Here is a 14,971-nt window from a genome sequence, read left to right as displayed (position 1 = left end):
GTAGTTTTGTTAAATGTTATAATATACGTTTTCTAATAAATCACGATATTACGTTTACAAAACACAAGTAGGTAAATTGTACTTACACGTTTACAAAAAAAAAAAATAAAAAACAAAAAACCGAAAAATAACAGATTCACCACTGCGGAATCACATAATAATATATAGGTGACAGTACTCATTTCGGATGCCATACCGAAACTATACATGCGTTATGCGTAATAGTATCATGGGAAATATGCCACTGACGACGGAAATTTGTTGATCGATTTTGTCGCCGTAATACACTATACCTATACATCCGGAAAATCGTTCACGCGGACTCGATAATATTATACACGTCGTACAAACACAATCACTCGAATAGTATAAATAGTTCGTTTTCGCGGTAAACATCGTTGCAGAACCGCTGCCGTGACGTTTGAATTTCGTACACCTGCAGCATGTCTACAACGCACGTTATTGAATATTATGCACATTTCGCGGAATGATATCGCAAGTCCGTACCTATATAATATATAACCGTCGTTGTCGTAGTCGTGTCATTCATTATTCGGTTTGATGGTATTCTGCTGTCCGAAGTCTAACATACTCGTGCTGCCACGCCTCTGTGTTCTACAATATTTAATTTTTGACTTTATTGATCAAAAATATATATGAATAATTTAGTATTATTTTCATATGTTATATCACTTATATACACCAACAAATTTATTCGTTTTTCGAAAAATATCTATAGTTTTTTGATGCTAGGTTGTGACGGAGATGTTATTATATTAACTATAATGGTTATAAATTATGTATAATAGTAAGATTAAATACGACTAAAACTTATCGTAATTAGATGAAAAAAAGATATAGAAAGAAATGGAAATCACAATATTTGCTTCATACTTATCATCACATTATGCATACTGAAGAAAAATCGTTCAATAAAAATATAAAATATGTAACAGTATGAATTGTTTTTATTGCCAACATTCATTTAAGCTCATAAAATATGTGAACTGATGATTGTTGTTTTATTACTATATTCATCCCTATGTATTATGACGGATTTATCATCGGTTTATAATTATGTAGAGTTAAGACGATAATTATTGTTGTTTTACATTTTGCCTGTAGTTTATAATAATTTTTTTCTGCCTGAAATTCATATAAAAAAAAATTATGTTGCGTAATTATATTTCAAACTCTGTTTACTGTACATAGGATTTTCATAAAATAAAATGTCAATTCGGTCGAAAACAACGTAGTCATTCTACAAATTATTCCAAAACGTGTTCACATAAATCAAAGGTACTTTCGTTTTATGAATGTATTTTGGATTTCAATCGTGCGTTGGTGCAATAAATTTAAAACAGAAAATGAACTCCTCTAACAAGCAACGCAATTTATTTCGATTATATAGCGCTGCAGCACTGTACTGAGTATGACGAATACTCAGTATATATTTTTATGTCCTCAGCCCATTTTCATTTTTCACTGCGGTAATCACACCACGTTCAAAGGGGAATTTCCTAAATTACATTACAGGGAGATTATACAGTCTTTGACTGTCAATTTATCAAACATACACACACATACACACACATACGCAAATATTTACTGAATTTACATTACCATACATGTTTTTGTACACACTGCTAGAATTTTGCGGTTTTTTTTAACAATTTGATAACTAAAACTAACTAAAAGTTGTTTAAAAAGACATATTATTTAATTTATACTTTTAAGATAAAAGTTAAAAGTATTCTATTATTAATAAACCGTCGTTTAATCAAGTTGTTTTTTATTTTTTCAATTTCCTGTGAACCATCATATTGGTTGATTATGTTTTTGTTATGTAAAAAAAAAACACTGCAGAATTCTAGTGTAGTTAACATGTATGTAGTATATACGGTAATTATTTTGCGTGAGCGATAAATTGATCGACAAATACTGTGTAATATCCTTGTAATGTGTATACAGTAAAATCGAGATTTTTTCGGTTGAACTTCAAACATGGTGGTGTGATAATCACGGTAAAAAATCAAAATGGGCTGTGAACAAACAATTAGTTTATACCACGTATTTGATGTTATGAGCCGCAAATTATAACTACATAATTCGAAGCAAGTTATGAATGGTATATGATACACCTAATCCTCACCGAACATTTTAGTAATAATATCGTGTGCTGCAAATGTGTAATTGTGTGGAATGATACGTATCTATGTAGAAATAGTATATTGTTTGTTTTTACAATAGAAACTGAAGAATTTAGCTCTAAATTGGAAGTTTTTTCACTTAAGTTTTTATAGATAAAAAATTTGATTTCATGGTGTCTAAAGAATTCTAAACATAGTTGTAATTGTATTAAAAATATAATAATAATAAGATAAGTCGATACGACGAACGAAACAGCTGTGTGCTCAGCATAATAATAATATGATACCTGTTACATTTTATAATAATGATTTAAATCGTTTGGAATTTTCAGAAAAATGAATGATGCATTCAGAGGCTTTGGTGTGGTTGACAACGGGAATCGGCGGTCCTCTGTCCGTGGTATGGCTGTGCTGGGCGATACTGGTATTGTGGTTCGGCCGAGGCCAGTGGCGGCCGTCGGACCCGCTGCTCATAGCGCTGTTGGCTGAGGCGATCGCCAAACAGGCGGCCGGCACCGCGAGCTCGGCGCTGTCGCTGTTCCGGCCGGATGAACCGGCCATGTGCAGCGCGGTGCAGTGGTTGTGGACGGCCGCGCACACGATGCAGGCCGGCACGTTGGCGTCGTTGGCGCTGATGGCCGGACTGAGGCGCAAGAAGCGGACGGTGGCCGCGGGCGGCCGGCCGCTGTTGCTCTATCACCTGGCCAGCCTGTCGGTGGTGAGCGCGTGCGTGGGCGCCGCCGCGCTGATCGCCCAGACGGATCCGTGCGCGCCGCCGTCCGACCGCCGGTACGCGGTGTTTTCGCTGGTGTTGCACGCGTCCCTGGCCGCCGTGGCCGCGGCGTCCGCGGCGTTCGGTTGCGCCGGCCACCGGAAGGGCCCCAACCCGCTGCTGGTCAACTCGTCGTCCGACTTGTCGTCGTGCATGTCCGAGATATCCACAGTGTCCAGCTGCAGCCGCGGCGGCATACGGCACAGCGTCAGCGACTGCAGCGACCGGACGACGGTGACGTGCACCACGTCGGCCACCGGTACCGGAGGATACCACCGGACCGATTGCGCGCTGGTCAACGACCTGCTCCGGTTGCCGTCGGCCGGTAACGCGCCGCCGGTCACGTTCCTGAACGGCGCGCCCAGGACGATGGTGCACCACCAGAACGGCGCCGCCGCCGCCGCGGAGGACGACACGCTGCGCAGGATGGACGAGACCAAGCGGCTCATCGACTCTGGCACGTTGTTGACGAGCAGCGACCGGGACAGCTACGCCGCGTCCACCATCAGACCGTACCGTTACGGCGGCGGCGGTGGCCCGGGTTCGCGGTATCAATTGCCGTCCACCGCGGCGTCCGTGTCCGTCACATCCACCAACAGCCGGGCCCCGTGCCTGGCCAAGCGCGTGTCGCTGGTCCAGGACGTCCGCATTGGTTACGTGGTGGCCATACTGTTCATGTGCTACTTTGTCGACCATTTGCCCGTACTGGTAAGTCTAAAAATATTTTCAAATTTATAGTGCCTTATAAAATAATATTATGATATTTATACATATTACAGCCATGCGCATAATAAGTAATGCATTGACGTTTTTTTTTTATTTTTGTCAACTACTTTGCAGAAGTTTATAAAATAATTATATCGCATTAATATTAAATTCACTTAAAATTTGTTTTACCTCACTGCGACAAAAGCAGTGTTCATGCTGCTACTCGTGAATAATATATATCATTTTTATATTCCTAGATGCTTTTGCATAGTATAATTATATGCATTCTCAACTGATTAATTTGTTTTAAATTTTTCAAGATTTTGTATTATTTAGTTTTTATTTTTGGGCGAATTGGTTTAACAGTTAGGTATTATAGCGTCAGGGTTTTGTTTACTTTCGATCTAGCGGCAAAAGTTGTTTAGGAAAACAATTCATTGGTTTTTTTTTTTAATATACCTAATAAAATATACCGAGAAGCGTATATTTGTACTAGTTCTTAAAAATTATATTACGTAATTGTAACTTTATAATTATTTGTACTGCAGACAAATTACAGTCTTTTTTATAATTGTTATAGATATTTTATAAAATTTAAAATGCATTTTATTAAATTATTATTTTTTTTTTAGTTAACATTTATTGTGATTAATATATTATATTTAAAAATAATGCACACTCTAACTATAATTTCGAGGACGCATCGCTGTATCCATACTTAATACATTTGTATAGTTTTGGTCTAGTGTATGAGATCCATAGATGACCATAATGTAAAATAAATAAATAACACGAAGTGACAAAAATTTCTTAGTTTTTATACCGGGTTACATAATATACAAATGACTAATTTAATGGTTAATTAAAATATAATGGATCAATCGTGGGCCACTAAATAATAATGCTTAAAAAGGAAAAAAGGGATAGTCTAAGAGTTATGACGAGAGTGTATTATTACGCATAATGATAATCATATAATAAGTGGCACGATAGAAAATTGTTGTAAATTGGACTGCTGTGACCGTTATTATTGTAAGTTTGTAGTTGTCCAATAAAAATACAACCGTTACCTGGTAATAGTACAGGATCTTCCGGGAAAATAGAAAAGTTTGAAATAACTCTCAAAAGTAAATATATTTATAATTCCAAAACATGAAATATTCTAACATATTATCTAATATAGCGGTCCGTGTAACGATAAAAATGTCATATTTTAAAATTGATTTCTGTAAGTGCATAAGATAATGTCCATTCATATGTAAACATTCCCGAAAAAGTACTCTAACATTGTGAAATGCACAACTTAACCACTTGTCCATAATTAATAAACGCATCTCATTGTGCCAATGTGCCAAAAATAATACTGTTCAACACAATTCATTATCAGCATACGTGCAATGCTGCCAATATTGAATTTTCTCGTTTTTTTTCCAAAGACTGTACGTAAATCCACATACCGACATATTGCCTATATTATAATGACACGAACAGTCATACCGTCCGAGATTACCGTGGTTATTGATGGTATACGGAGTGCATCGTATTTATTGAACTTCACTATAAAATTCGCGGAAGGATAAGTTTTGAAAGTTTTCACCGAAACGCTCGACAAAAAAATCTAGTGAAGTAATAAAAATGTTCGGTAAGCATCGCGGAAGGAACCGCAATAACCAAGTTGTTTACGGTATAGATTTGCGACGGCGGATATTTTCGATATTTTCTGTCAGTCATCAGTATTACGAAACTATCCATCTCCATTGTACGTATTGGTGTTGTGCTGTGAGACGAACTTTTAGCTGCTAATTTCGATCTATAACCGACCGTCTTCACGTTGCATTCTAAGGTATGATGTAGCGAAGTTTTCATTTTAACAAATCTATATGACAATAGTAATATTATGTAGTAGTTATGATGTGTCTATTTTTTTCATTACCTTATTGTTAGTGTAACTTCATTATGTAAATATAATGTCTCCATTTGTTAAAGCTAATATTTGATATACCTAATGATAACAATAAAAAAAGTCGATTTTATCAAAAACGGATTTTATGTAAAAAATCATAAAAGAATACTGAATTTTTTACCTTTGACCTTTCAAAGTGCCAATTAGGTCCGATTTTCTATAAAATACCACCCTTAAAAGTTAAAGCTGAAAATCAAAGTATTTTTCTGCTCCAAAAGAAAAAACTGATGACAGATAGAAAAGGCATACATCATTATTATAAAATCAATACATATAATATATTCATTGCTCCCTTTATATAATACAATTTATACGTATATTTATTAAATTATTTGCATGTAGGAGAAGTCGTATAATGAATTTGGTTAAGAAGTATATACCACTATGATAATTATTTGATAAGTGTACACATTAAAAAACGGTCTTAAATATAAAAATAATAAACACTTACTACACCGTCTGTACCTGCGCCTTCTTCTTACTTCCACCAGAAAATATGGTGGTAACATACCTTTGTAATAATATTATAATAGCTAGAACAGGAAGTTTATAAAATTAACAAAAAAAAAATAACGTTTACAATATTCTCGTCACGTACTCCACGTGCACGTTTTTCGCGATCGATATGTATAGGTTACTAACTTTCTTTCTATTTTTCTAATATAGGAATCGCGTGTCGTATTCTTATTTCGTCGTTTGTATAATATAATATAATAAACGCGTAAAAAAATATAATTTCTAAAAAACGTACACTATACGCGTGGCGGGTATCTTCCATTACAACTCTAAGTACTTTGTCACGTTGAGACCCATTATTATCGCGCAGTATTGTAATTGGTATCATTTCAGCCATTTGCGTTTTCTAAACGTCTGACATATTATAAAGAGTGTTATACAGACACATGTAGAGAATATAATATCTGAAAGGGTTTTTCTTTTGAAATGAATTGTTGAAAAAAAATTATATAATAAAATAGCAACTCAAGTTAAAACGCGTTTACTTATCCCGTAAAAAATAATTATTATACTTTTTTTTATGGTTTAACTGATTTAAGCCATTGATTCACCCATGTGTTCGGTTTATTTTCCAAGTCATCATTAAAATATAGGAAAACATTTTAAATCAATAAAAGTAACACATTTTTACGTGCTCCAATTGATCGTAAACCGCAATCGTCGTACTGTTCGTTCCAATGTGGTTCGCCACGAAGTTTAAAATCAATAAGAGAAAACCGGGTTTGTAGGATCACGCGAAACGCGACTCTCCACTCCCAATGTACCTAACATGTAATAGTACTCCTATTCATTCTATTTACTGCCAATGTCACGCACAACTTGGATTTAAATTCGACTGTAAAATCTGAATTATTTCTAGAACTCGAAGCACGTTAATACTTTTTTTCGGTTTACACAAAATATTGAAACCGATTGAATGTTTTAGTCACTTTCGCAATGCTTTTTATTATAGTATCGACTATTGGTACCTATATATGTTATTTAATATTTATTAATAGTTTTTCATTCATAAACCATCGTTTTCGTATAAATAAATTTCAAATACTGAAATACCTATAAGTATTATTTTGAATTGTGATATCGATTTTATGTTTGTTCAATATGGTCTTTTTTTGCTGTTTAGTTATTTAAATATTATTAAATAATACCGGAAAGTAGATATAGAGAAACAAGCTAGTCAGTTATTTTAGAACTGTGCAGTTAGAGTATATTTAATGTGTGGGGTGCTCTACTGATTTTAAAATTAAAATAATCAGTTAGCAAAATACTATTGGTCATTCATGATGTAAATCACATATTTATAACCACATATTATTATATTTACATTGAGTTTCTTTTATTACATATACCTATTAGAAAAAAACAAATTCGTCATATTTCATTCATCGTCGTATACTTGGTAGACAATCCATATAAGTAATATCATTATTTTTGATCAAGAAAATATAGCCAAACATTTTAATTTTTTTTGAAAATGTCTATACAATATACATATTATATATATATATATATATATATATACATAGGTTAATTTATATTTAATAATCTACAGTGGCGCTATAATATGTGTAAATTTTTATGATAGACTATAATAAAAACCTAAAATAATGTTAACCACCCACTGTCTTACACATCAGCTTGGAACATGGAGGCCCACTTGCAAAATATTAAGCATATTAAAGTATGTAAATCAATATTAAATGAAATCCGCTAAGCTGTTTCGTATTGGTGATAGTTACCTATATATTTTTACGCCTATTTATTATACACGTATTTTTCTCGACAGTTGACTGCAATGTATATAGGTAGACAGGACGGAAGTCACGTTGGAAGATTATGTGTTTGGCGCTTCGGAATTAAGTATTTGAGGATTACCAGGGTTTATATTTTATGAAAAATGGAAAAATATTTTCTTTTCAATACTTGCAAAACAAACATAATGATATTAGAATTTAGAAGCCATAAGATACGTTATTTTATGTAACTTTGTAATCGTGTAATGAACATTAATAATTATGTAACATAGAGAATTAAATTGCATTTTACACGGGCCCCGTGAACAGACCTAATTTTTCCGGCTGTCCTACCAGGTATAGTGGTTCTAAAAGTACTATATATAATCGCTAATACATTTTATAATAATCGTGTGAAATAGAATATCTACATTTTTTTAAATAGGATTGTCATTTTATATATACAAATAATAAGTATACTGCAGTGTCGACGACTTATAATATAAAAGTATGCGATGACGTGCCTACGATTGTGTTTGTAATTTGTATTGTTATGTAAATAGATCGAATAAATATCATTTTTGAGAGAATAATGCGATAGTGCGTATTATAAAACGAATAATTTATAATCAGTGACCGTGTACAATGTTTACACTATATCCAAGTATATAATATATTTATATATTTGTACGATTACTCGCAGATATTGGATAAGCGTAAAAATTTTATTTCAGTTATTCATTTTATTTTAATTTTAAATGACCGTTTTTTTAAGTACCTATCTAGTATAAGTTTTTTTTTTATTCAGTCGCCCGGTATGCTAATGATACGAGAATTTGATAGTATAATTTTCGTTGAAATTCCAACGAACACAATACTTGTACATACAACAATTCCACTGGTCACAACGTTGAGCCGATTTCACCACCCACGTGTCTTCGTACACAATAATATAGGTACAATATACTTTTGACCGTTCGCACCCACGCGATGAACGTCATAATATTTGAAATATTGAAAGGAAAAAAAAGTTGTTATTGTTCACCATCAACATAAGGGTCATTTTAATGGGCGCTCCATTATAAAAATAAAAATAAATCCGTTTTTATCTTGTAAAGTGCATATACCTATATTAAGTGGGATCTGTTCAGTAATTTTATACCGTATAGTAGTTACAGGTTACAGATAAAATATGGCAAGTGTCTCCGCACTTAAATTTTCATCTAGGAACAAAAGATTGGATACGGAACTACACAAATCAGAATTGTATTTTGTATATTTTTATGTATATTATTACGTTACACTGCATCTTTAACCTTTAGTATTATCATCATACAAAATAAAATAATGATAATAATTTATAATCAATGGTTAAATATTAATACAAATAGAAATAATGTCCGATGTATGGTGTACTGAGGTACAATTTTTTACCGGAGAGTAAATGTACTCATTTAAACTTATGAAAATAAAACAAATTATTTACGAGTAGGGTAAATTAATACGATATTATGATATATAATATGAATAAACATTTTAAAATTTAATTTGTAAGGAAAGATTTTTAATTGCAGTATGTACTTTATTTTATAAGTGTATATTTTAAATAACCGATGTTTTAAACTTAGCTATATATTTGAAATAAGTATACCTATAGCATAATTAAATTATCAGGGATGTTATTGACATTTTTTTTAATACTTCTAAAGATAGAGCATAATATACATAACTATAGTTGCTTGTGTAATTTGTCTATTTCTTATTTTCATGTATACGTGATAATTTGAAAAAAAATTATTAGATTACTTAAATTATTTTTATTACATCCTTTTGAGCAAATGACAAAATAAATGATATTTTAGAATGATTTTATAACTACACCAAACAATTATGTAATCCTGAATTAATAATACCGTTGCAAAATATGTTTATTGATTATTTATCTAGCAGTAAAAATAAATTATATTAGTTTTCTTGATTGTATAATGATATTTCTAATATGATTATTTAATTTTAGATGCTGAATATTTAATAAATCTATTAAATCTAGCTACTATTTAACGTTCAAATATCTAAATCATTTTGGAAAAGTACATTCTTTAAATAATATTGCAACTCGCGATTTCATAGTTGGATGCTGATGTTCATTAGTTTTTAGTAGGTACATTTTGATTTATTGTAGTATATTTTTAAATTATTATTAAAAAAAGCTAATCATCTAATCAAATCATACCTGGTACTGCTTTTTGCTAAGCCGAATTGCAGGTAGAGTAGGAATAAAGTAAAATCCATTATTGTCTACGTAACTGTAAATTTCAACCATTAACCTTACGTAGATACAAACATAATATAAATAATTGGAGATAGAGCTGTATCTTGAGATTTTTGTTTCCAGCGCTTAACTTTATTAGAATGATTTCTATTTTCCATTTGGTTTTTCACACAAATATAATGTATTTTAATGTCCAAATTATTTAAATTCACGTTCATGATTTTGAAATAATATTTCAAATTATACTCTTTTAGTATAACTGTTATTAATTATATCATTCAGGCACCCACAAACTGTAAATTATTGAAAAAAAAAAATGTTAAATTAAAATATTTAGTAAGTATATATTTTTATACATAATAATATATATTATATTATTATATTTATTTAAAGTAATAATTTGATGTATTAGCACTGACATATTCACGTATAATATTAACGTAATAATGGATAACAATAACCTATAAGGCCATAACATATAATTGAATCGTGTACTAATATAATATAATATACGAGTATATGTCACATTTTTTATTAGGAAATTGTATATTATTATATGGTCGAAAGTCAGACGAAACTCGCATACATTAAAACCACGTCTTACCCAGCCGCGTAATACTCCAGTCTCCGAAATGATAATAATACAATTAGTAATTACATACTCGAAATCACACCGCACTCGTGTCATCATAATAATAACATTCGCAATAGTAATATATAGGGTAATGCTTCTCATCACAGACCTGCAGGTAATAGCTGATCACGGGCATTTTACTTTTATTTTAATAATACAAAACAAATATACAATATTATATTATTACTGTGCGCATATTTCTCAATTGTATTTTAATAATTTTACCCCTAAAGTGAAAAATAAAAATAAAAATAATAGTAACGATAATAAAATCGCGTTAAACAAGATTTATATTGCCGGGTTCACGATAAAGCATCGACCCGGTACATTTTATAAATATTATGTTTAAATATATAATATATAACACGCGCAGTCTTCTCTGACCGAAACGTTCACCCGCGGTGTTACGTAGTACGTATATTATTATTTATTATATATTGTATAGCCAGTGCCCACGCAAGTTTTCAACCGTCACCGCGCGGTTGCGCAACACAAATATTTTTCCTCGTCGGAAAACGGGAAACTTCCTCGCCCGCGTTCCACGCACAAATATAATAATAACATTATATGCACTTATGCGCGATATCACCCACCCGTACACATAAAAACGAATGGTGTCTAATCACCGGATCCCAAGAGCGCGCAACGGATCGCAAATTTTCGGCGGCCGCGGCATTGTTCTCCGAGATTATTATTGTTTCGGGAGATTTTTTTTTTCCTTCTACTCCTCTCTACGTCATCTGACCGAAATTTCTTTCCACCCCTTCCGCCGTCTTCCACGCGCAGACCTTTCTACATATATTTATTTATTATCAACAATCCGTAACGCGATCCGAGCAGAGTTCTCGCGGTCGCTTATGGACGAGATTTTTGCACAATTGAAATGCACCCGAATTACGTAATTATTGGACGATAAAGTATTCATCATGTATATAACGCAATGACTCGGCGTTGTATCCGATCTGTGTTCGCGGATACGTGACGGCAGTGGATTATCTTATTATTTGACCGGATATCCTATTTTACCGCAGGTGTTTATTAGTGTCGTATGCAATATATAATTATCGATCTAGTGGCGGCGGCGACGTTTGAGTGTAATTGTTCGTCCTCATTTATCGTTCGGGTTTATGGTAATAATATTATGTAGGATATCTGGACACGTCCAAAACAGCTGTACGTGTATAGTACGTCGTGTTTGTTTTTTTTTTTTTTTACATTTACTTTGTCAACGTTTCGGCAGTGTAACTTGTTTCGGAAATGAGTTCAGTCAATAATATATATGAATTAGTAAACGCATTCGCCGTCCATAATAATAAGTGATTTAGGCGAACGTCTACACGCCCGCCGCAGTTGTCTACAACCGGAATTGCCGTAAACGTTTTACACGTGTTGAAACCGGATAATCGCATAAAATAAAGAATATTCAAGTACACAAGTTACATACACAATATTATAATATAATATCATGGAAATTTGTGAATGTTTTCCGTTAGTCGTATATTATATCATGTATACCTTTGTTGTATTTATAATATGCAGACTATGCAACAGTTCTATACTATATTGTTTTACTTGTGCATCGCGCATGCATGTAGCTACTCTTCTCACATATGTATTTATACCTTAAAGAAAGTCCCTTACGGGCTTTTTATTTTTTATGTTTGTTCGGGACAATCTATGGAAACTACTAAAACAGTTAATATAAAAAAATGTTTTTTTTTGTATTTTGACAAACATTTTTTAAAAAAGTACACAGCTAGCTCTACATTGACACTGATATAGTTTTATCGGCTCATATTATATTTTATTGATTATCATTATTATTGTCATTATATTATATGGAAGAAAAGGTGAACTTTTTATGTCCCTGTTTCTAACGAGTCAATTTCTGTTATTTTTAAGCAGAGTTACTCCAATGCCTACTCTTCAGTTTAATATCACATTATTTTGTTTGTAAATTTTATAATCGAGTTTTGGGTAGGTATACATTTTATATTGTTAGCAGACGTGTTCAAATAATTTAAGTTGTTTTTAATTGGCGAACGGTGTACACTACCAAAGTGATATGTCGATATATATATATATATATATAAAATAAAATACGTGTAGCAGAGAAAATGGTGTAGATTGTGTATACGTATGTCGATATATATGTAGGAATTTTAAAACGTACATTCCAGCATCAACTTATGTTATATTCCGGGTATTCAACTACAAAATTGAACCGTCGAGACTTCCATCGAAAAATTGCAGCTTAAGAGAGAAAATGTCGGACGCAAAGTTTTAATAAGCGCGATAAGTGCGTCTGTTGATGACGTTCATGTATATTTTATATTATTTGAAATAAATATATAGGTACGAGTAATAGTACGACTAGTGACTACGTCGTGTAGGTTTATAACGTTGGTCGTACACACACACACACACACACACACACACACACACACACACACATCAAGTGAGGTCAACGATTGATCCGTCTTCCGCGAACGGTGTTTAATTTTACGATCATCGTCGCCACCACGTGTATGCAAATCGGTTGCTGTTGTGGTTCGTTTTTCAAAATTCTTGCACGTTAACAGCAGTTGTGTTACTGCTCTGCCGGTGACAGCAGTATAATCTTTATATCGGTTTACAGTAATAATAATAACACTAACAGTGTTATATGCAGAGTGGTAATAAAGTGAGTTGATACCCATAATATTACTACTTGATAACACGTGAAATCCGGAATGTCGATTCGTGGTTTTAGCGGTTGTGCCAAGGACGTACTTGGGGAGAGTCCTCCGCGCGCGCGGAAACGACTGCTGCAGCCGCCGCGCACTGACCCCGATTTACAACGGTCGCCGCCGTAACTTACCGTAAGTGTCCCAGTTTATCTCGCGGCCGGTTTATATATGTTATACCTAATATTATTTTGTTTTGTCCATCAGTCAGTCTTCATTTCGTCTCGCGCTTATCGCTATTATAATACTGTTTTTTGTCTCTCTTTCCATGAGTGACCAGCCTATAACGAACTCTTTTCGATTCCGTCTGTATATAAGACGTATATATTGTTATGCACACACATATTAAGTACATAACTGTAAACCACCATCTGCAGCGGTAGAATTGTTATCGGTACATAAATTATAACCCGCTTCGTTTGTTATCGTAAATACTACGCGCGTTACATTACATATTATTATAATGACGTTCGCTATACATGATAATACCAAACACGCGCGTATCGGTATTCGGTATATTGTCCGCCGATCGGCTTTTTACGGTTTGTTCGTTTCTCCAAAATTGGTCGTTTCCGTTTGTCGTACATAATGCATCATCCGCTTTTTGGACCAACAATGACCCCCGAGCACGCGACGTCATAATATTATATGGCGAGTTGTGCGTTTTGTATAGGTACTCTTGTATATACATAGTATAGGTATATAAATGCGATCTTCTTATACCGGAACTACGGTTTTCCGCCATGACCTTGGTCTTCCGCGATGTTATAATATAGCTGCAGGTACTTATTAGTATGTGCCAATGTACGCGAAATATGTGCCAATATACTTAAAGTATTTGGTATTTTTTTTTCTAAATTACAAACTTATATGTGTAAAATGTATATTCATTAAAAAATATTTCCAATTCAACTTTGTACAAGTACCTACGTTTAATAATTTTTCGAATGTATTTACTATAATTACAACGCTGTGAATTTAATACACTAAAGAACTATAAAATGTATTTAAAGTTTCGAAAAATGCAATAATGATGCACTAAAAGACAAAATCAAAAAATGTAAAAATATATTTTTTTTAAATTTTATATTTTAATTAGCTTACAAAAACATAGACGGTAAAAATTAAAAATAATAATTCATTAAGTGAATGTAAACAATTTAACAGATGAAAATATTATTAAACATTTTGAAAAAAAAGTAATAAAAAGGTCCAAAAAGATATAAAAATAAAAAAACAATGCAAAATTGCTACCTAATTTTAACTACCTATGTATTAATAAATCTATTTTGTTGAAAATAAGTTAGAAATAATGAATTTGAAAAAATATTAAATTAGTAAAATTGTTTAAATCAACAAAATTAAATCAATGGTATTGCGATTATTTTAGAAATGCTTCTTATTCAAAATTACTAATATGTTAATCAATTATACACTTAAAAATTAACTATATTACGCATAAGTATAGCGATTTTATATTTTTTATAATTAAGTCTT

The 14,971-nt window shown here is 32.7% G+C and overlaps 1 protein-coding gene across 1 annotated transcript in view; it reads left to right on the top strand.

Moving 5' to 3' along the window:
* The window catches only part of LOC113551036, a 62,307-nt gene that overhangs the window by 20,085 nt on the left and 27,251 nt on the right, over positions 1–14,971 (top strand). The window contains exon 2 of the mRNA XM_026953038.1: positions 2,483–3,630. Coding sequence (XP_026808839.1) covers positions 2,491–3,630 — 1,140 coding nt within the window. The 5' untranslated portion in view covers positions 2,483–2,490. The remainder of the gene's footprint in view (positions 1–2,482; positions 3,631–14,971) is intronic.

The sequence above is a fragment of the Rhopalosiphum maidis genome, chromosome 2 (genome assembly GCF_003676215.2).
Source record: "Rhopalosiphum maidis isolate BTI-1 chromosome 2, ASM367621v3, whole genome shotgun sequence".
In the NCBI taxonomy this organism is placed as follows: Eukaryota; Metazoa; Arthropoda; class Insecta; order Hemiptera; family Aphididae; genus Rhopalosiphum; species Rhopalosiphum maidis.
This window is presented reverse-complemented; position numbering and strand designations above follow the sequence as displayed.